A 20,655-nucleotide genomic window follows, 5' to 3' on the forward strand; every position below is an offset into this window, starting at 1 on the left:
GCAATAATAATGAAACCACTAAGGAACTGAGAACTTACTATGCGTCAAGTGCTGTGCTATGGTCTCTTTGTGAATTATCCCATCAGACCCCAGGTAGAATGGATCTACCTCAAGATGCTCACCTGGTAGCCTGTGGAGCTGCTCATTCTCACATCCTTCCCCCCAAGGAGGAAAAGAAAATCCCAGTGGCCCACAGGCCCCGGGAAACAACATAGCAGCTTGGCATCTCCGGAGCCTGCCCAGCTGGCATGGTGGAGGTTGTCCAACCCAGATGACATTTCCCTGTGTTACATTCTGGTTGCTTCTTCTTGCTACAGGGCAGGCTTTTCCGTGGCTGGGGAAGGGGTTAGGATGGAAATTCTATCTTCTGATTCTCCATGGTCCTTGCAGAATATCCCTCCGGCTGACCTCCCTGCCTTCTCCTCAGCCCAGACCAGAGATGGTGAGCTAAGAAGAAAGGCCACCCCATCTCCTCTTCCCTTTGGACACTTAGAGTTCTGCTTCTATAATTCCAAACATGGACAAACCTCTCCCTTTCCCCCCTCAGCCCACCCACCTGCTTCTCTTTTGCTACTGGTTGAAGAGCTCAGGCCTCTCAGCCAAAAGACCAATGCTGTAGCTTCAGTCCCAACATTGCCTTTCTCTTTGTGTTAGACCTAAGTCAGTCTCGTAATTTGGCTGAGCCTCTGTTTTCCCATCTGTACAATGGGGTTAATACCCTACTCCACAGGGCTGTCAAGAGGATCTGTTGCAATATAAAATTATGAAAAAGAGCTCTCCTGTCCCAAAAGCCTGAAAAAGACTATTGGGGGATGCTTTTTTCCTTCTATGGGTGAATCTTCTGGACAGATGTTTTAGGCAGATCTAGGCGCCAGGTCTGAACTCTTCTTACTAGGTCAGGTGAGAAAACCAGGACCAGATGGCTCAGTGGTGACAAGCCCAGGAATGATCCCTGCTTCACTGTTGGAAACTGTACTTTCTGGGTACTGCATCCTGTGATAATACATGTTGTCAAACAGCGAGCTGTACACCTCTGGGCTTCACTACATCAGCAGTTAGGAGACCTGGCTTCTGGTCTTGCCTCTGACATGAGGACAAAGCTGTTATGTTTGCAAAGTCACAGTCCCCACTCTGGGTCTTAAAGCTCCTATCAGAGAAGTGAGTGGTGCTAGTGGTTGATACACACAGCACCTCCGGCTCCAATGGGCTGAGGTTTCAGGACCATCATCCTGTGCGCACAATATCCACCCTCCACCTCCCAGTTCCAGGGCTAAGCCAGGGCCCAGCAGGGGCAGGATGAGGAAGAGGTCTCTGGTCTTGTCCTCCTGGGCCCAAACTGAAAGATCCTGCTTCCTGCTGCTCAGAGGGCCGGCCTCTCTCCATCCCCACTGGCTCCCTGGGGCCTCTGTTCCCTGACTCTTCTGACCTGAGTCCTTGGGGGGAATGTTCTGTGGCTGGGTTTGTTTCTCAGAGGGTATTTTTTAACCCCTTTTTCTTTCATATTTGCATGAAAAGTACATAGAAACTGACATTTAGTGAGGTCCCCTGGTTTGGGGTCCCATTCAACCCAGATGTTCTCAAAAGCAGCCTGAGGTGCACAGATAGCTCAGCCTGACACCCACGGACTGGAAAGCCCCAGAGGGTAGCTGACTCCTGGAGGGCTCAGAAGCTCTGCCTTTGGGTCTCCACCCTGAGAATTCCTACTGCTAGGAGTCCTCCATTTTGGGATTGAACCCCAAACCCACCACCTGAGTCTCTGCCTCTCCTTCCGGGCCTTTGTCTCCGGAGAGGCCTCTCAGGAGGTCTTGGAACCTCATTCCTCCTTCCCAACCCAAAGCCCAAGCGTGCTCCTCCCCACCTCCTCCCAACAGGCTGCCAGGAACCAGCAGCCCCTCCCTGCCGGCACACCCTCTCTTTCTTATCGCCAACCAACATCACCCATTTATTCCACCCCTCACTCCACCGGAGCGTCTGCTGGGTTACCCAACCCCCCCTGGGTCAAGTCTGTGTCGGATGGCTTGAGTCATTACCCTCACCTCCTCCCAACCCTCCCAGGTCCCCAGGCTCGGTCTGGTTTAGCAGGCTGGGAGGGAGGGCTCCTTCCCTTCCATGTACCTAGCCTTGAAGACCCCACAGGCCTCCTGGACCAGGATTTTCCTGATAGTCAGCCTGACTCTGTCTTCCCTGGAATAATACATGGGGGCCCTCCTCTCTCCTCAGCACTATAGACCCCACAATCACCAACCAGACCACCCAGCAGGTCATGTGAGTGTGCTCGCTGCCCATCTCTCCACCCCGGCTCCCGCTCTGACTACTCATGGAAGCTGGCATGCAGCAGCTAACCTCACTGGGCCTCAGATGACACATCTGTAAAATGGGGATAATAATACCTCTCCTGCCTCCGGCAGGACACTGAGCCAGCTGATTTCCCAAGGTCCCTTCCAGTTCTCTGGTATCTGCCCATTCTCAGCTCCTGCTCGCCCTTCCTTATAGAATACCTCCTCTGCCACCACTGCAGATTCTTAGTTCACTGTGTCCCTCTTCTACACGCACCAGCTCTCTCCCATCCTTGTCCTCCTACCCCTGGGTCTCTGCAGGCTTTCCTGGAACAGTCTCCAAACAAGTCCAGTAAAATCCCTGAAACCAGGCCTCCAGACAACAGCCACCACCACCACCACCGAGGTTCAGCTCACCATTTCCCTCCACACTCCCCCACATTGTCCAGGGAAACCCAGGGGTTAGACAGCAAAGCCCAGTTTCCCCCTAGGGACAGAAGACAGGCCCTGTCCTCTGTTCACACAGCCTTCTGGAGCCAGCAATGGGCCCTCAGCAGTCCCTTCTGCATGCAGCCAAGGTTGCTTGGCTCCTGTCTTTGTGTGCCCTACACACACATGCACACAGCAGCCCTACTCAGTTCTCCCACAAGCACAGTCTCTCCTGCCTTCCCTCCCCCTCTCCAGTTCTTTCTGCACCATGCTTCTAGAACACACCCTCCCAACCCACCAATCCTACACATACCACTGCGCTTTACAAGCATCAGCTCCAGAATTTCCCAGTTCTCCACTTGCTTCTCCACCCCACCCCTCCAACTCCTCCACCCCCAAAGGGTGGGACCCTGTCTGCACACAAGACAAAGATGCCTCAGCTTCTCCCATCCTGCCTTGGTAGGTAGGGTCTTCGAGGCTCCTCCCTAAGGCCTTTACCTCCCTTTCCCTGTGAGGAAAAGCAGCCCAGGCCCCCACCAGCGCAGGCACCCTTCACCAGCATCTGGTGAGAAGACAAGAAGAAGCAAGAACTGTAGGTTCTTTTCCCCAAAGACTCCTAGATTTTGTACCAAAATGCAGGGTGTGCTCCTGTTTGCATTTTTTTTTTTTTGTTTCCTTTCTGAAAATAACCATGAAACTATCATTTCCTCCCACTGCCTTTTCCCTATCTTATTTGGATTAGCAGAGTTGCTGGAGAGGTGGTTTGGAGCCACTGACAGCCTCCTTCTCTGGCCTGGGTCCGGAGAACTCCGGTGGCTTTCAAACAGGCGCTGCCACATGAGTACTGGGTCCCACGGGGTGGAAGAGAGGAACACAGATGCTGGCCACGGTGTGTCCAGGTGACACCCCCCCCCCCAACCAGAGACTTCTGGGACACCAGATTTCTGCACAGCCTTGTCCTAAAGTGGGCAAATATTGGTAACAACTCTGCCTTGGTTGTCCCTCAGCTGTAGCATCTGGGTGTTGGTGAGAGACCAGCAGCTCAGCCCCCTCCCATGGCTGACAGGAGGGGAAGCGGCACTGGTTGCAGACTCTCCAAGTGAGGTGGGGGATCCACACAGAGGAATCTGTACTTAACACAAGAAGGAAAATGGGGTGCCTGCGGAGGGGTATATTTCTCTTTTTCCATTTTGTGTTCATCTAATACCTCCTCCCATTCTGGGCACTAGTGCTGGACCACCCAAAAGCACTTCTCTACAGATGCCAGATCCAGCATTTGGGGTGGTGGATCAGAGAGGTCCCCCGAGGGAACCTGCTGCTCACTTCACCCAAGTGCCTTCAGGGTCTAGCCCACTGAACCCCATGACTTGCTTGACAAACTGGGTTCTCCCCACGTCTCCTGGCCCTCGCTGTGGAGGTGCTGGCCAGTAGTTCTCAAGCCTTCTCAGAGAGGTCCAGAGGCAGCACACTTTGGCAGAGGGGAGGGCAGTTAGAAATGGAGGGGCAAGAAGCTGTGCCTCCTTGTCCTGACCATGCTTTCATAAGGCACTCACCCCAAGTCTGTGGCCCCAGCTATAGACTTGTCTCTGAAGCCTGCAGCTGCCTGCAATGGTCTGGTGGAAAAGACCCTGAGGGAGGTCACTGGGGCCCAGGAAGTTGAAGCCCTGAGCAAAGTGAGGGGTAGCTGAGGCCTGGATGGTGTCCAGACCCTGCCCTGGCAAATCCCTCTGGGGCAGGGGGATTTGTGCCCTACTTCATGCTTGCTTGGCCTCTCCCCTACTCCAATCCCTCCAATGTGTACTTTCTTTGGGGATTCTTTCCTGATCAGGCCAGAGGTACAGCGGGCCATGACTGGATGGGGACAGCTGTCCTGGCCTCAGTGGCATCAGTGGTTCCTCCTATACAGCAGGGAGACCCTTTCTACATGCCCCTCCTGCTGGGTGCCACCTTCTCAAGGTGACCAGGTTTACCCTCAGGGTGGCTGGAGCCTTGACATGAATTCCTCCCCCACCTCCACTGTCCTTCCAAGCATATCCACCCCACGCACTCCCTCACTCCAGCCCCTTCCTCCCCAGCAGGACCCTTCTCCTCCGCTACTCCCTGTGCCAGGCTGAGCTCCTGGGCTATTTGGGGCTCTGGCCAGCCCTGTGGTGTAATCAGTGCCCAGGGATAATTGCCACCTGCCCTGCCGGTGTCTGAGGGCTGTCTCGGCCACAGCAGCAGGGGGCGGACACCGAGCAGCCAGGCCTGGAACGAGGTCAGGCTAGGGCAGTCCTCCCACTCCCCAGATTCGCTTCTCACCACGCGTGGGACCTGCAAGGATTCCCTAGGAAAGCCACGCTCTGCTTGAGGCTGTGTTCACCTGGGTGACCCTATGGCTTCAGCTGAGGGCAGATGGCTATCCCAGCCAGGACAAAAGTCCTGAGGCTACTCTATCACCCATGATCAGCTCAAAACCTGACCTCCCTTATAGCTCTCTGATAGTAGTAGGTACCCTCCTGGCTGCAAGTTGACCTCTGGGGAGCGCCATGCCTGGGGCATGGGCTTTGCAGCTAGAAGGACTTTCATCACAGGCTTTCCTGGGGTCAAGACCACCAAGCCTCATTGTCGTCCTTCAGGGAAGCAGCAAGTGTTAGTGAGATGCCATGTGAGAGTGAATCTTCCATGAACGCTAGCTCCCTCTAGCATGTATGCCCCCTTTTGCTACTTTCTTTTCTACTCCAAGGTAGTTTAGACAGCCTGGGTTTAAACGCCTGTCGTTCTCACTTGGCCAACTCTATGACCTTGGGCAATAGGTTCAGCCTCGGTTTCCCCATCTATAAAAAGGAAATGATCAGAGGAGCTACTTCATAATGTTACTGTGAAGAATATATCATCTAATACATGTAAAATGCCGGTAAGACTCTGCAGGCGTAGTTACTATAGGGAACTGCAAAGGGCAGAGAAGGCGGGGTGGGGAGCCCCCAAGACCTGCCGCAGGACGCTCAGGAGAGCGAAGTCTGAAGAGACACACCAGGACTGATGGGACAAACCACACAGCAACCTCAGCACCTGGATATCCTCTATGGCAGCTATGGCCATGGGTACTAAGGGTGACTTCTCCCAGGCTGCTCCCTCTGGGAGCATTCATTCCAACCTCTTTCAACCCCATTTGCTCTAAACTTTTTTTAACCCCATTTGCCATGTAAACTTTTTGAAGTCAGAGAACAGAATACACACCTGTAAATATTTTATTTTTAAAAGAGGCCCAGCAACAACAAAATCAAGATGAAGTATTTTGATCTTGGGAGATATAGAAATAACATTGTTTCTTTTTCTTTCCTGTTATAGTCCAAAGGTAATTTGTCCTAATCCTTGGGATTCTTCAGACACTTATCCACCAGTGACCTACCAGTTGAAGGCCGGGGTGGAGCAACACTGTGGGGGGAATGGACTGAAGGGCTGGGCCCAAAGAACAGGATTCACAGGGTTGGCCTGTCCCTGAGGCAGCCCAGCTCCATCCCTCCCTGTTAGTGCCGCCTTCCCCAAAAAGGCACAGAGCTCCCACCTCTGGCACCCTGGCCAACAGGCCAGACCGGGAGAGTGCCCTAGCTCTCCTGCCCCACCAACACCATGCATGGCAGGAGGAAAGGTCACTTTGGGTAGACAGGTATGCCCGAAGTACCAGATACTGCCCCCTTGGGGATGGAGAGGAAGGAGAACGCTGCAGTGTGGGGCATGGAAAGTGGGTGCATCCCCACCTGCAGAAACTTCTCAACCCCAGTCCACCCTGAGGCCCCAGCCCAAGGCAGCAGTTCTTAGCCACCACTACCACCCCCCCACGGCCTGGGCACCAGCCCCACATGACAGCTATCATGGCTTCCGTGTGCTCCCCCTCATCCTTTTCAGCCACCAATGCCCCACCTCAGGAGTCACATCTTCAGTGACTTCCTCTGATTTCTCCTTTCCCAGGTGTACCCTGAAGGAACAGTCCCCGTAGAATCAACTCCGAGCCCAGGAGCAGTGGGCTCAGTGCTTCTACTGCCAGTTCTCTTTCCAGTGGATGTCTCCTCCTGGGAGTCGAGCTGTCAGGAGGCTGTCCAGCCTTGACTGAGCAGCTCCGATGGATGCCTGGGACACATGTCCTCCAGAGAGGATTGTTTTCCCTCCTGACTGCACTCTCTGTCACTCGCATCCCCTCCCTGGCTTCTGTGAGCTAATCAGGGAGAAGGAGGGGGAGGAGGAGGGTGCTGCTCGCCTTCCCCGTTATCTGCAGCAATCCACGGTGACTAATGCTCCCAGTTGGTAAAAAGGCAGTGTAATCAAAACATTTTTTTTTTAGTCCTTAAAGTTAGTCATTCTCCCAGAGTGGAGGAAAAAAAAGCCCACAGCAGACACCATGAAATGCAAGCTGAGAGGTTCATGCTGCCGGTGGAAGTAAAGCATTGGCCAGGGCAGCTCCCTATGGGTCTGAGGCTCAAGCCCTCCTCCTTGAACCCTTGGCTGCCCTTTTTACACACCTTCATTGGTTCTTGCTTTCCTCCACACCTGGGCTGTCTGATCCCCGAAGGACTTGGCATGTCAAGTGGGGATCTGCCCTTTCCTTTCACCCTGCCAGGTGCTGCCACCTGCTGGTTCTGGGTTCTCCAAACTGGAGGAAGCATATAAAAGTTCTCAGGATGAGGCCAACCATCAGATTCCTTGTTGGGTGCCTGGTCATGTGCTGGCCTGCCCTCCACCCCCAACCTGGCCATTCAGTGCTGTGCTTCCCCTGGCTCCATCTGTCGGCTGGCTTCTGACCCCGCTTGGCCCTCACATAACTATAAATTGTCAGGAACCTCAGGTACATCAACGAGAGGTGGTATACCACAGTGGTGAAAAGCAAGAGGATCAGGGCCAGGTTGCACAGATTGGAATCTCCATTCCACCACTTAGTGGCTGTGCTTCAGTTCCTCCATGCTGATAATAAGAGTATCTGCCTCATAGGGCTGTTGTAAAGATTAAATGTGAACTGCTTAGAATAGTGCCTGGCACATTGTGAGTGCTCAGTTATTAACTCGTAATAAAAATAACAACAAAATACTAAAGTAAAATGTATACCATCACAGCCCCATTACTCATCCAAGGCAGACATGGCTAATCAATCATAGAACTTTCCCACCAATGGCAGATTCCTCAGAATCCTCAACTCAGCATTCCAGGCAGCCAGTAACAAGCAATCTGAGTGGGCACATGGGACTCTTAATATTACAGTGAAGGAAGATGAGGCGCCGAGGAAGGAAGAGATTCCCTCGAGCTACTTGGAGGCACAACCAGAGTCCAGACAGCTATTCCTGGCCCTGACTGCTGCTTGCCAGCCCAGCTTCTGATTTGCTGCTTTACCCTGACCTTTGAGCCATCCATGTGGGCTTCCTACCACTGGAAAATCTAATGCTGATATCTTCCATCTTCTCCCACCCTTGCTCCTTTCCCATGTCCTTGGCCTGTGGCTGCCCAGGAAACTGTTGTTCTGAATCTTGCCAAGCAGGTGCAGGGCAGAGAGAAGTGCAGAATGAAAACACATTGGAACCTGAGAGTCTAGGTCTTCATTTATGTTGCAGGAGCCTCCCTGAGGCACAGGCCTTCAGGGCTGCAAGGGAGCTCAGCCCATCGATTTGGCCCCTTCACATGCAGTCCCTTCAGTCTCAGCCCTCATGCTCTAATGAAGCCCCTCATGGCTCAGGTCCAGTCCTGGAATCCTTACTCTAAGGCGATTAGAACTGGCATAGAAAGAATTGGAGGGTAAGCCTCTGTGTGGGGATGGCTGCAGGAAGGCCCATATGATGAGCCCAGAGATGAGGACAGTGGGGAGCAGCTGCTTACCAAACTCGGAGTGGAAAGCTCCAAGGAGAAGTCAGGGATCTGGTGGCAGAGCTGGTTCTTTGACTGCTTTCCCTGTGGTCAACAGCTTTGTGCCCTGAAGTTGCTCTCAGCCGCCTGAAAACTCTTTAATTGAGGATCAAACTTTTGGGGAGGAAGCAGTATTCACCAGGCCCGAAGCCAGGAGCATCCACCTCTACCCAAAGCTCTTCCACTCTCAGCTTCCACTTAGGAACTGCATTTGCTCCTTTTCCCCCCTACCCTGAAGGGGCAGGATCAAACTGTACGGTGCCATCCTCTGGTTCTAAAAAAAGAAAGACATAGCTTCCAGCCCTGGGTCTGCAGACCCTGCAGTTGAGTTTTCCACGACAGTGGGAGGTGGGTTGTGCTTCCTTGTGTTCAGCATCAATGCTACATGGGATGTTGTGCTCATGGAGGGAAAATATGGGTCCACAGGACAACAGGATACCTGACCATCATCCATCCTCAACCCAGTACACCTTAAGCAAGCAAATGAGTCTCAGATAAGGAGACAGAGCTCAGCTCAGAGCAGGCACTTTCCAGACACACTCTTGGGAGGCCAGCACTCTTCCCAGTACCTCAAAGGTCCTGCTGGCTACATTAAAGATTCAGGGTTGGAGGTAAGCAGCACAGCTGCAGTGGGCCTCAGGCTAAATCCTTCCCTCCCAGAAGGTTTATGTTTGGCTTCATCCCCAGACATCACTGACCTCAAATCGGCTCTCTCAGCTTGCCTCTCTTTTCAGGCCCCACCCTACATGCTTCCCCATTCCCCTGTTTCTCAAAAGCCTCTGGAGTCAACAAGACTGTCAACTTAGAACATCAAAATGTTGGCAACTTTGGCGACGTTATCCAACAACTCATCCTCTAGATAATGGGACCAAGACCGAGAGAGGGATGTGACTTGTCTTGGGTCAGTTGTAGGATCAAAGATGGAACTAGAGCCCAGGACCCCTCTAGACTCTTAGTCTAGAATTCATCATTCTTACCTTGTGGGATATGTCTACCAAATCCTGAAACAGACTTCCTCTGGGATGTGGCGGCTGCCTAGGCTAATACTTTTGGAAATGCTTTAGTACTGTGGGTAACCAAGGGAGACAGAGTATGGAAAAAGGAAGACGCAGGTGGGGAAGCCCTCCACAAATGCTAAAGAGCCAGGAGGTTCATAAAAACTCAGCACCCACCCCTTTTCCATCCATCACACTGTGTGCAATGGACTGTCCTCCCCTTTGCTCAAAATCTCGGCCCCGGCTGCCCTTCACCCTCTTTATCTTTACTCTTCAAGGTTGCTCTAGTGCTCATTTTGGCCTGTTTACTGAAGATTAACATGGTGATGAGCTGATCTGTGTGATATGTTTGGAGGCCCACCCTCTATTGGAAAAACTTTAGTGAGTCAAACTCTATAGAAAACACAAATGAGAGACTACCTCCTGTGGATGGTCCTCGGAGCTCCCCTAATCCTCTTGGCCAAGCCCTCTCCCCTGCCCTGGGAGGTCAGAACAAATTATAACCATCCTCTGCTCTAGTTCATTGGCTTAGCTCCTCTCCAAGCAGCCCCTAAAACGCTACAGTCCACCTGAAGGAGGAGAATTCCTAGAGAGAAGACCCCTGGAGGCCCAGCAGTTACCCACACAAACCTCATTGTCTGCTCCTCTCTCTTCTAAGGCAGGGAGTTTCGTGGAGGTGAGGAGGCCAACATGAACCAGAACCCTAGGAAGCTTTTGATGGACCAAGGCTCTGAATTCTGACTTTGTAAGACCTGAGGCAAGTGAGCTGCTTGCCTGGAACTCAGTCCTCTTCTCAGCCAAGATAAGTTCCCTCTGCCTGGACCCTCCCCAGCTCTCACCTCAGGTTCACCTGGCTAGCATGATTCACCTTCAAAACTTGGTTTACACAGTGTCCTCCTGGACGCCCTCAATAAAACCCCATGTGCAGCTTACAGGGGCCCCTTACAGGCTGCCACAGCCCCTGTTCTTTCCCATCATCTATTATTACTTAGTTACCTGTTTACCTCGCCCTCCAGGTAAGTAAGTCTGGGAGGGCATAAGGGCAGGATCCGTACTTCTTTTTTCCAGTTGTATCCTTGAGGTTGGCACAGTGCCTGGCACATTAGAGGAGCTCAAATAGTGTTTGAAAATGAATGAGTAGAAAGAATGGGACCATTCACATCACTTGGGCTCTGTAGAGGTGGGCGTTTTGTCCTCTTGTGTTGAGTAAATCCACAGAACAATCCAACCTGAAAAGCACCTATTCTATTTATATTCAGAGCCAGCCCTGTGCCATCTTGGAGGGGAAAGATCCATGTATTTGTAACAGGTCACGCGTGTACAGGGTACAAAATGTAAAAGAGACAAAAGAGCATACAGGGAATATAAGTATCCCTCAGACTCCCTCCCCATTGTCTCCTTCCCCCCTAGACAATTACTGCTACTTGTCTCTGGCTTAAAAACCTCTTTCCAGACAGAAAAACCAGGCAATCACCCGGTTAAGCGACACGTGTCGTCAGCGGAAGAGAATTTACAAGTTAGTCCTGAAAGGTGAAAACGCGCCCAGGGGTCCTCATGCCCCGCCACAGGCTGAGTCCCCAAGGCTGAGTCCGGAGTCCCCAAGCCAGCGCCTGACGGTCGCGGGCCAGGGCACCTCCGCGGGAAGCCCGCGGCGGCGGAAGGGTTAACACGCCGGGCCGCACCTTTCCAGCCGCCTCTTCCGGGCAGAGGGGGCGGGGTCCACGTCACTTCCTGGAGACTGGCTGAATCCGGAAGTGATCCCCGAGGACCGAGTTGCGGTGGAGGACCCCAGCGACGGGGCCAGGTTCGGGACCATGAGCTGGTGAGTGAGGCCCCGGCGGCAGGACCGCTGGAGCCGCAGGCCCGCGATGCGCCTCGCCCTGCGTCCCTCTGAGTCCCCTCGCCCGCGCTGCCCGCACAGACCCTCCGCGCAGGGCCGGGCCCGGCTGGCCCCGGTTCGAGGGGCCTTCCCCGGTGCTCTGCCGGAGTCTCCATCCCTCGGCAAGGCTCACCGGGAGGTAGGCCCGGGGGTCCCGCGTCTGTCTCGTTTCCTGACTCTTAATGTTTCAAGGAGCCGGTCCCGTTTTCTCCCAGTTGCTTGAAGTGAGGGACTTCCTTGTTTCCTTCTCTTTGAAATACCCGTTGAGGTGCAGTGTCTTCTCTCTTTTCTGTGGACATCACTCCACCGCTCCCGCCAGCCCCAGCGCTGTGGCCCTCCCTCTGCCAGGCTGGGCCCCCGTTCACTGATCAAAACCCACTTGCTTTCAGATGACTAACCTTTGCACCATTTAACAGTCTTCAAAAGGCAAACCATGCTTCTCGTTTGGAAGGGGCCAGAATTAAACACCCACACCCACACTCCCACAATGGGATTGGATTAGTTTTAATTATTTCCAGGGCCATTACCCCACTCGCTGCTCTACAGCTGAAATAGACATAAGTAAGCTTAAACCTCATGGGAACTGTCAGGCTTGGAGAAAAGAAGCCAGGGAGGCTTTGTTTCTAACAGAATCACAATTCCAGAGCTACAGAACTCTGATACTTGCTTGGCTCTAGTAGACACTTCATAATGTTTAATGGTTGATCTATTTTGTAAGACTCTGTTTGCCCAAAGGACCTTCCCGTCAGGCCCCAGCACCTATATATCCACACACCCAAACCTAGGGGGACCCTGACTGTGCTTGTATGACCCCGGAGGCGTACAAGATGAATCAACTCTTGGAATCCAGGTTCCATTGGCATAGGGAACATGTTTGTCATGCTGTCCTCAGAGTGTAGCCTGTCTCTTTACAGAAATTAAGTGCGCAATAACTAGTTATGGTGAATGAAGATAGTAGACTATTCTTTGGGAAATCTTTTACAGGCTCACATTTGGCCATCAGTGGAGACTAAGTTCTGGCCACAAGCCACTGATGTCCGTCAGTGTCATGGACAGCTCTCTAATGTAAAATTTAAACCATGTCTGTCCCCTTCCCCCCTGCTTCTTAGAGGAAGATTGATGGACAAATGTCAGACATTGGGCGCCCACACGTGGAGGGAAGCCCCAAGCAATGCCCTAATAAGCCCCAGCAGGAGCTGCTCCTTTCCCTCCACCTTTGCTTCAGGAGGCCAATAGGGGGCTGGAGCCTTAAAAAGCTAACTTTCCCATCTTGTTATAACCTAGTTAGTGATGGGCAAAGTGGCAGTCCTTCCATTCCCTTCCCTAGAGGAATTACTTCGTTAAAGTGTCAGCCTGGGTCCCCGACCTTGTGATGTACATGTCCTCTTGCCTGCAGTGTCTTGAGGATGCAGTTTTCTCCCCTAGTTTTCAAGGTAAAAAGCAGAACGAAAGCACAGGTGCTTCATATTGCTTACATTGGCATTTACAATCTGAAAAAATAAATCGATATTTTCTTCACAAATCAGGAGAAGAGTAGAGCAGAGACCACTAAAGGGAAAGGCTTCTCTGGGTGATCTGAGACATGCTGTTTCCACCTGTCTTGCAGAAAGTTTTGGGATTTTTTCCTGAAAAACTAGTAGTAGCCTATTTCCTAAAGACTGTCAGGTTGGAGAGAATTGAAACCGACAACTAGCTGTAGAGCAAAAGCTGAGATTTTTTTTATCCAGTAGAATTAGTTTTCCAGTACATGCACATCTTGGCACCTCCTCGGACTAAGGGTCACAACCAAAAGGGCAGCTTTGTCCCTCAAAGCTGAGATTCCTTTCTCTTCTTCCTTAGAGGGCTTCTACATCATCTCGTGCGTGGACGCTGACCCCCTCTCCATGAGAGGGGAACAGCACCGGCGCCTGGGCACACAATTACACTCAGTTTCTGCCTCAATGGCTGGCAAAGGGACTGGGGCGGGGCCCTTCTGATTCACTCCTGGAGTGGTTTTTCTGCTCCCAGAATGAATCCGGCCATTCATCCTAGACTGGAATTCTCAGTGGGGAAAGAGACCAGAGTGACGTAGAGCTATGATGGGAGGCTGATGCCCAAGGTCAAGTTCACCAAGCATATGGGATATGCCAGCCATCATTGAATAAGGCCTAGGGGCACACAGCCCATAGTTCCAGAGGGTAACCATTGTTCTGGGCTTTCAAAATGTCATAGTGAGAAATGTCCAATATTGATGCCCTTTGTACACTGTGGATTTTGCATGAAGAGTGAGAGGTCTTTGTTCTCTGCTTCCTCTGTGCATGCAGCCCGCCCACCCCCTGTTTGTTTAGTGGGTACCAACCCCCTTCCTGTACCATCTACCCATCCACTCATCCACCCATCCGCCTATCTGCCTTTCAGCAAGGTGGCCCAGTGGTGTGTCTGCCAGGAAGACAGCATTTGAGGTTCACATCTCAGGTTACTGATCCACCTGTGGGCTCCAAGCCAAGTGCTTCTCGCTCTCCCTTCCACCTCCCTGTTTTCCCTCTGTCTTTGTGTGTGTGTGTGTGTCTGTCTGTCTGTGTTTATTATGGTATGAAAGGAGAATTAAGTAGAATTAAGAATAGTGATATTGAAAAAAAAAAAAATAGTGATATTAGTCTGGCTTACCTATCTCCAGGGATTGTAGCCTTCCCTGGAACCACACACCTTGATGCTTTTAGGTTTCAATGACAAGGAAAAGGAGTCCTGGAGGAAATCTTCCTATACTTAGAGGTCTAGGAGTTTGACTCAGAATGAAGAAATTAGAGTCAGTGCAGACAAGTATAGGTACTGAGTTCAGGTTCTGTTTCCCTCATTCACAGTGTGGCCTGATCAAGCATTTAACCTTTCGCAGTCCTGTTTTCTCCAACTATAACAGGGAATGGATAATCCCAGCTGACACTTATCATCCAATTCTGTTGTGAAAAGAATGGAGACTGTGTAGATATGACTCTTTTCCGACTCTTCTGGGCTCTTCTATCTCTGTCTGCTAAATATGGGTATTTCTCGGGTCCGTCCTTTTTTTCTTCTTCCTGTTCTCACCCTGTATATCCATCCTCCCCAATATCTTCAGGATAAAGGCCTAACTTTGGGTCATGGCTTATAAGTCCCTTCTGGATGTGGCTGTCCCTCTTTGCTCCTTTGTCCAAGCCTTTTCTGGTTTCTCATGCCCCTGCTCCTCTGTGTGTGCAGTTCCCTCTGCCTGAAATGGCTTTACTCCCCACCTCCACTGTCCACCGCCCACCAGGTCAGTGTCCACTCATCCTTCAAGAGTCACAGCAGGCCTCACCTCCTTTCGCTGAGGGTCTTCCCTGAATGGCCCCCCACACCCTCCCAAGCTGAGTTGGTTTCCTAGTGTTGGAACCCACTAGTCTATCTATGAGCTGTTGAAAACAGGGACTATCTCTTGGTCACCACTGTCTTCGTAGCACTCTTCCCGACAGTCGGTAAATGTGTATTGAATGTATGAATGAGGACTTTTTCCCAATTTACTGACTTGCCTTAGCTCAGGAAAAATTGTAAGGTAAAAACCTATAAGCTACAAGCCACTTGCTGAAATGAAGAGCCTCTAAGAGTGCTATTGTTAAACTGACTGATGGAAGACGTGGCTCCTGAGACTCTCTAAGGCTGTCTGTGATGGTTCTCTTCCCTCCTCGCTCCCCAGCTCCTTTCTCCTCTGCTTCTCCTGTAGGACTTCCCCAGTCTCCCGCACATCGCAAATGTGCACCCTCTCCCACGTAAACTCCACGAGAGCAGGGTCTACAACTTTTTCATCTTTGTGTGCACATACTATCTTGCACATAGTAGGTACCTAACTAGTATTGTGAAATGAAATGAATGGAACATCAAGAAAGGACGACAAATTGCCGGGTCAGACAGAACCATCCATTCCGCTTCAAACATTTTCTCAGTGGAGTCTCTTTTCCCTCTAGCAGTGCCATTGATATCTGACATTTGTATAGTGCTTCTAACTTTTCAAATTGCTTTCCCAGCCATTATCTGATTCCAGCTTCACATTTACCCTTGGAAGTATGCATTCCAGGTCTCGTTATCTCCCTTTGACAACTTCTCAGAATTCACTCAGACAGTACCTGGCAGAACTGGAACCAAAACCTGCGTCTCCTGAGTGTTCTCCCCGGTTGAGCAGGAACAGTAGCAAACTGGAAGACTAGTCTCAAGCTGATAGGATCCTAGAGGAAGGTATTTGACTTTGCTAGCATGTATGGACACTGTCAGGTTGGTAGTGAATCACAGGAAGTTACCAGTTGTCACACAGGTGATAGAGGAAGTCCTGTGTCCTGCAGACCTGCAGGTATCCTGGACCATCTCAGCTGCTTCCTACTCTGGGGCCTCCCCGCCTGGGGCTGCCTCTCTACTCACTCCTTCTGTGGCTTTGGACAGGCCAAGCTCTTCCTCCGCTAGAGCGCGTGGTAATGCCCAGAAGATGGGGACCCCAGAGGAGGCTCTGAGATTCTGTTTTCCACATTGCTTTGGTCACAAATGTAAAACACCTCTCTCTTATTTCAGCTGCTTGTAATGAGGAGGGAAGGGAGTTTTTCCAGATTTTGGAGTAGAGTTAAGTATCTTGAGTTCCACAGCATCTTAGACAAGGGTGTTTTCTTATGTATCACACTCTTTAAGTAAATCTGTTGAGGTAGCTTTCGAGTTGGCCATTAAGCTATTAGAAGTGTTTTCCCAAACCCATTATGTTGATGGCTCATCCACTAACTACGGCCCAGTCTAGTGTGTTGCTCACAGATAATGCTTAGTAAATACTTGGTTTAATGAACATTGAACATTTTTATAATACTAGGGCCTGTGCTAAATGTTGGGGGACATTCAAAAGCTTATAAAAATCGATCCCTGTCTTTGGCCAGTGTGTGGAAAGTGTCAGGGGTTCACAGGGGTGAAAGTGGCTCGCTAAATGTCCATGTGGCATCGTCAAGAGAGACTTCGAGTAGAGGATGGGATTGTAACTGAACCTTGACCTCCCAAGTGTGTACTGTTTCAGTGGTGAATGAGAAGAATAGCTTGAAAAAGGTGTGTGGAGACAATGCATCAAGAGTATTTGGGGCAAACAGTCAGGAGGCCAGTTTTTGGGTAGAGGCTTCGTTGATTCGAGTCGACGCTCTAGGTGGGGCCACATCGTAAGTCCTTTTTCAGTGCTACGCTGAGGAGTTGAAATTGAACCTAAGTTTTTGAAAATTGAAGGTTTTTGAGCAGGGAAGTGGAATGCCAAAAGCAATGCTTTGGTCAGGTTAATTTGCAGTGGTCTATAGGGGAACTCAGAAAAGAGAATGGAGCCAGGGAAATAAACCTGGACAATGGCTTCCAAAATAGTTTGACCACAACTTGCAGTCAGAAATACATTTGATATCACAACACATACACACACATTTATACTTGAAATAAGTTTCACTCAATATATGTGTGATGCACTCTGATATTTTCTATTATGTTCTATTTCATTTTTTATAGAATGACCCACTTCAGTTGACTTCATGACTGATTTTGATATGTTTACAGTGGACTAATGTGTAACAGTTTACATGATTGAGGAGTAGGTATTCTACGTAGACCCCAGTTTGAAAAACACTTATCTAGAAGTCTGTTACAAATATTCAGACTATAAGCTAACACCTGTAACTTCAGCAAGGTAGAGGTAGTATTGTTTGTTTATTTGGTTGTTTCTCATGGGTGATAATAAGAAATACAGAGGGGACAACTGTAGAGAACACTGGCCATGTTCTTTGTAAGAACTTAAACCATAGATTTGAAAACTGTCAATCACTTTGTAGAAAAGAAAACCCAAGTAGACAAAAAGCCTACACTAAGATGTTTGGTTTGTTAGTCATCAGGGAAGAGCACATTAAACCAACAACAAGATGCCATTTCACAGCCATCAGACTGGCAAAAATGTTAAGAACTGGCAATGCCAAGTATCTGAGGATGAGGAGCGATGGGACCCTGCATCCACTTCTGGGGGCAGGGGCGTGGGGGGTATAAAATGATACGACCACTGGAGATTTTGCACTACCTCCCACAGTTAGAGACAGACCTACCTCTCCCCCAGAGAAACTCCGGCACCTGTGCAGCAGGAGACACGCACAGGATGTCAGATGCTTCACTGTTTGTAGCTGTCCAGCCGCTGAAGCGAAAGAGCTGGGCTGCTGCCTCTCAGAGTCTGTCTGCACCTAAGCCACTGTCAGCTCCTCAGAGTGGCAATCAGAGGCATCTCTCTGGCGTGTTGAGTAAGCAGGACACACCTTTCACCTTGGAATGCCTTGTGTTTCCCTTTTATAAAACGGGGAAACCCACTTTCTACCCCTCCCTGTCTTAACGGTGTGAAAATAGGTGATAACTTGACTGTCAAATATTAGGAGTTTCTTAAAGAGCTGCCAGAAAAAGGAAATCCAGACTCCCTCTCTGAATTGCTTGCCTTCCTCTCTTTTCTTGACTTTTAGATGCTTCGTCAGCCTCCAGACTTCTTTCACAAATCCTTGTACTTCTCAAGACAAAGTCACCACTTAATTTTAAGCAAATATGTGGGGTGTGATCGAAAAATATGGTGAATGTTTAAATTTTTAAAAAATTTATTCCAGTAAAAGACACATTGCCATTAATCCCCCTCAGAATACTCCCCCTCACTTCGAACACACTTATCCCATCATTCTTGCCAGTTTCTGAAGCAGTTCTGGACATCCTCTTTCGTGAGTGTCTTTACTTCATCCTCCATCATGACAACACTCCATGTCACACATCGCTTCTGGTACAGCAATTTCTGTCAAATACAAACATTACAGTGTGTCCTCATCCACCTTATTCGCTGGATCTTGCACCGTGCGACTTCTGGCTCTTCCCCAAAGTCAAAATGACCATGAAAAGAAAACGTTTTGAATCAATTCAGGACATCGAGGCAGGCACGACAGCGCAATTAAAAACACTCACAAAGGAGGACTTCCAGAACTGCTTCAGAAAGTGGCAAGAACAATGGGATAAGTGTATTCAAAATGACAGGAAGTATTTTGAGGGGGATTAATGGCAGTGTGTCTTTTACTGTAATAAATTTTTTTTAATTTAAATGTTCACTGTATGTTTCGATCAGACCTCGTATTAACTTGGGGCTGGTAGTGGTGCATTATGGTATGGGACTACGGCTTGCCCCAACAGTGAAAAAATCATTCCAGGTTTCCTAACCGTACTTACCGCTATGGAACTTTGGGCAGGTCACCCCCTCTGGGCCTCAGTTCGACCATCATCATCAAAATATCCCCACCACCATCTTTACAATAAATACTTACAGAGGCTACTTACTATGTCTTAGGAACAGTTTTATCGTTAAACTCATTAAGCTCATTTAGCCTTCACAGTGACCCGAGAAGATAGGTATTGTTATCCTGTTTTATAGACAAGGAAACTGAGACCCAGGAAAGTCAGATAACTTGTCCAAAGTCTCTCAGCTGGCAATTGGCAGAGCCAGGACTTGAACCCAAGTGGTCTGGCCCCAGGGTCCCTCCCCGTATCCAGTGCGCCGTCTCTTGTGTGAGGTGCAGGAGTGCACCACTTGCAATGAACTGACGGATCAGAAGCACCGAGCACAGAAACCCGCACTAGCATATACTCAATACGTGGTCACTTTGGCTAGATGATCTCATTCAACATTCTGTAATTCATTCTGGCTTTACTATTTAGAGGTCAGCCTGGGGAGCACTGGGGCAGGAGGGATCTTAGCTGAGCTAGGCGACTGTTCTGGTCCAAGTCACAGAGGCGTGCCTTTTATTTTTAAACACGCACATACTTCCTCGGCCTGGTGGCAAGGCAGGATAGCGTTCTGTGTGCTTTTGTTTCAGATCCAGCTAAATTAAGGGAAGGACTGAGGTGGGCTGGACGACAGACTGTGGACATAGGCACCAGAAATGGATCCTTGACAACTCAGTTCGTTTCCCCTTAGATGGGGTCCCTCATGTCCTTGCTTCGGCTGAACTTTCTTTGGCCCGTTGGCACTGTGGCCAGCTGGCCCTTCAGAGAGGATGGCATCCAACAGCAGCTGCTCTGCCGGAGCCAGCTGACTCTCTGTAAGCCCTGCCCTGGCCCTAGCCCTGCGTTTTCTCTCATTGTCAAGGTGGTGGTAGCCGTGGTGGGGCCTCGGACCAGAGATGGCAATGGCCCAGGGATCAAGTAACAGAAGGATGGGGGGAGGAGGGCTTGTCCTTCCAGCCTGCAGAAGCTGCTCCCTTTCGCCCACCTTCCTGCTCTTGCCGAGACGGTGACTCAGGCCCAGACCACTCCCCCAGGAGCCAGGATTTCAGCCACTATCAACTGCCGCCTACTCTTTGCACAGCCCTCCCTTCATTCTCACCTCCCTCACCGCCCTTCGGCCCCCAAAACGGAGATGTTTGCCCAGCTAAAGATATCAGAAAGATATAGGTGGGGTAGACTGAATCATTTCCAGGCTCTTTCCAACCCCAAGCCAGGCCTGGGCTCATTCACATTCAGTAGAAACAAATTCAGGAGGCTAAGTGAAGACCAGGGAACAATGTGTGGGTTTTAGCGTCTTGACACTTTTCTTTGTAATGGAAGTGGAGGACTCTCCAAAGTAGGCAGGGCTGGAGGGATCTGCTGGGGTGACCCCCAACTGCCATCTGGGCTTGCCTCTTGTCTCTGCCTCTGCAGTAGAAGGGGGTGGGGAAACAAAAGATTGAGAAACCTAGCACATTGAAAATGCAAAAGAGCTGTTTTTGTAAGTAGACATTACACAAGAGCAGGAGTTTTTTGGGAAAGGTTTCACTGAGACAGACAGAATTAGCCAACTGGCATCATGCTGCTAATAGAGATATTTACTGTTTGAAAAAGTATATTTGTAGCTTTGGAGAACATCCTGTTGACTTTTGTGTATTGTGAAGGAAAATAGAACCTTTTCCCCTCTTTTCCCTCTGTACACACACAACTTTTTTTTCTTTTCTGAGGTGGGGCATGTTGGGGGTTGGAGAAGGGTAGTGTTGAGAAAAATGTTTTCTTCATTTTGCTGCTGAGACCAAAATATCCCTTCTTCTGCCCTCTGGTGCTCATATTTATGGAATGGGAAGTAGAACCAAGGAAGGACTCCTGCTTCAGAGGCTGGGAGCTCAGAGTCCTCTTGATTTCTTCTGGAACATAGAGATTCTCTGGGGAGCAAGCCCTGTCTTCTCCC

The 20,655-nt window shown here is 50.2% G+C and overlaps 1 protein-coding gene across 2 annotated transcripts in view; it reads left to right on the top strand.

The window, feature by feature from the left end:
* The first annotated feature begins 11,251 nt into the window (after window positions 1-11,251).
* The window catches only part of BIN3 (bridging integrator 3), a 38,314-nt gene continuing 28,910 nt past the window's right edge, over window positions 11,252-20,655 (top strand). The window contains exon 1 of one of the 2 annotated variants that reach the window (XM_019714606.2): window positions 11,252-11,390. In XM_019714606.2, coding sequence (XP_019570165.1) covers window positions 11,383-11,390 — 8 coding nt within the window. In that variant the 5' untranslated portion in view covers window positions 11,252-11,382. Of the gene's footprint in view, window positions 11,391-11,544; window positions 11,587-20,655 lie in introns of those variants that run through there. The other variant, XM_074338236.1, reaches the window with a different exon arrangement.

Source organism: Rhinolophus sinicus, linkage group LG07, assembly GCF_036562045.2.
Source record: "Rhinolophus sinicus isolate RSC01 linkage group LG07, ASM3656204v1, whole genome shotgun sequence".
NCBI classification, from domain to species: domain Eukaryota; kingdom Metazoa; phylum Chordata; class Mammalia; order Chiroptera; family Rhinolophidae; genus Rhinolophus; species Rhinolophus sinicus.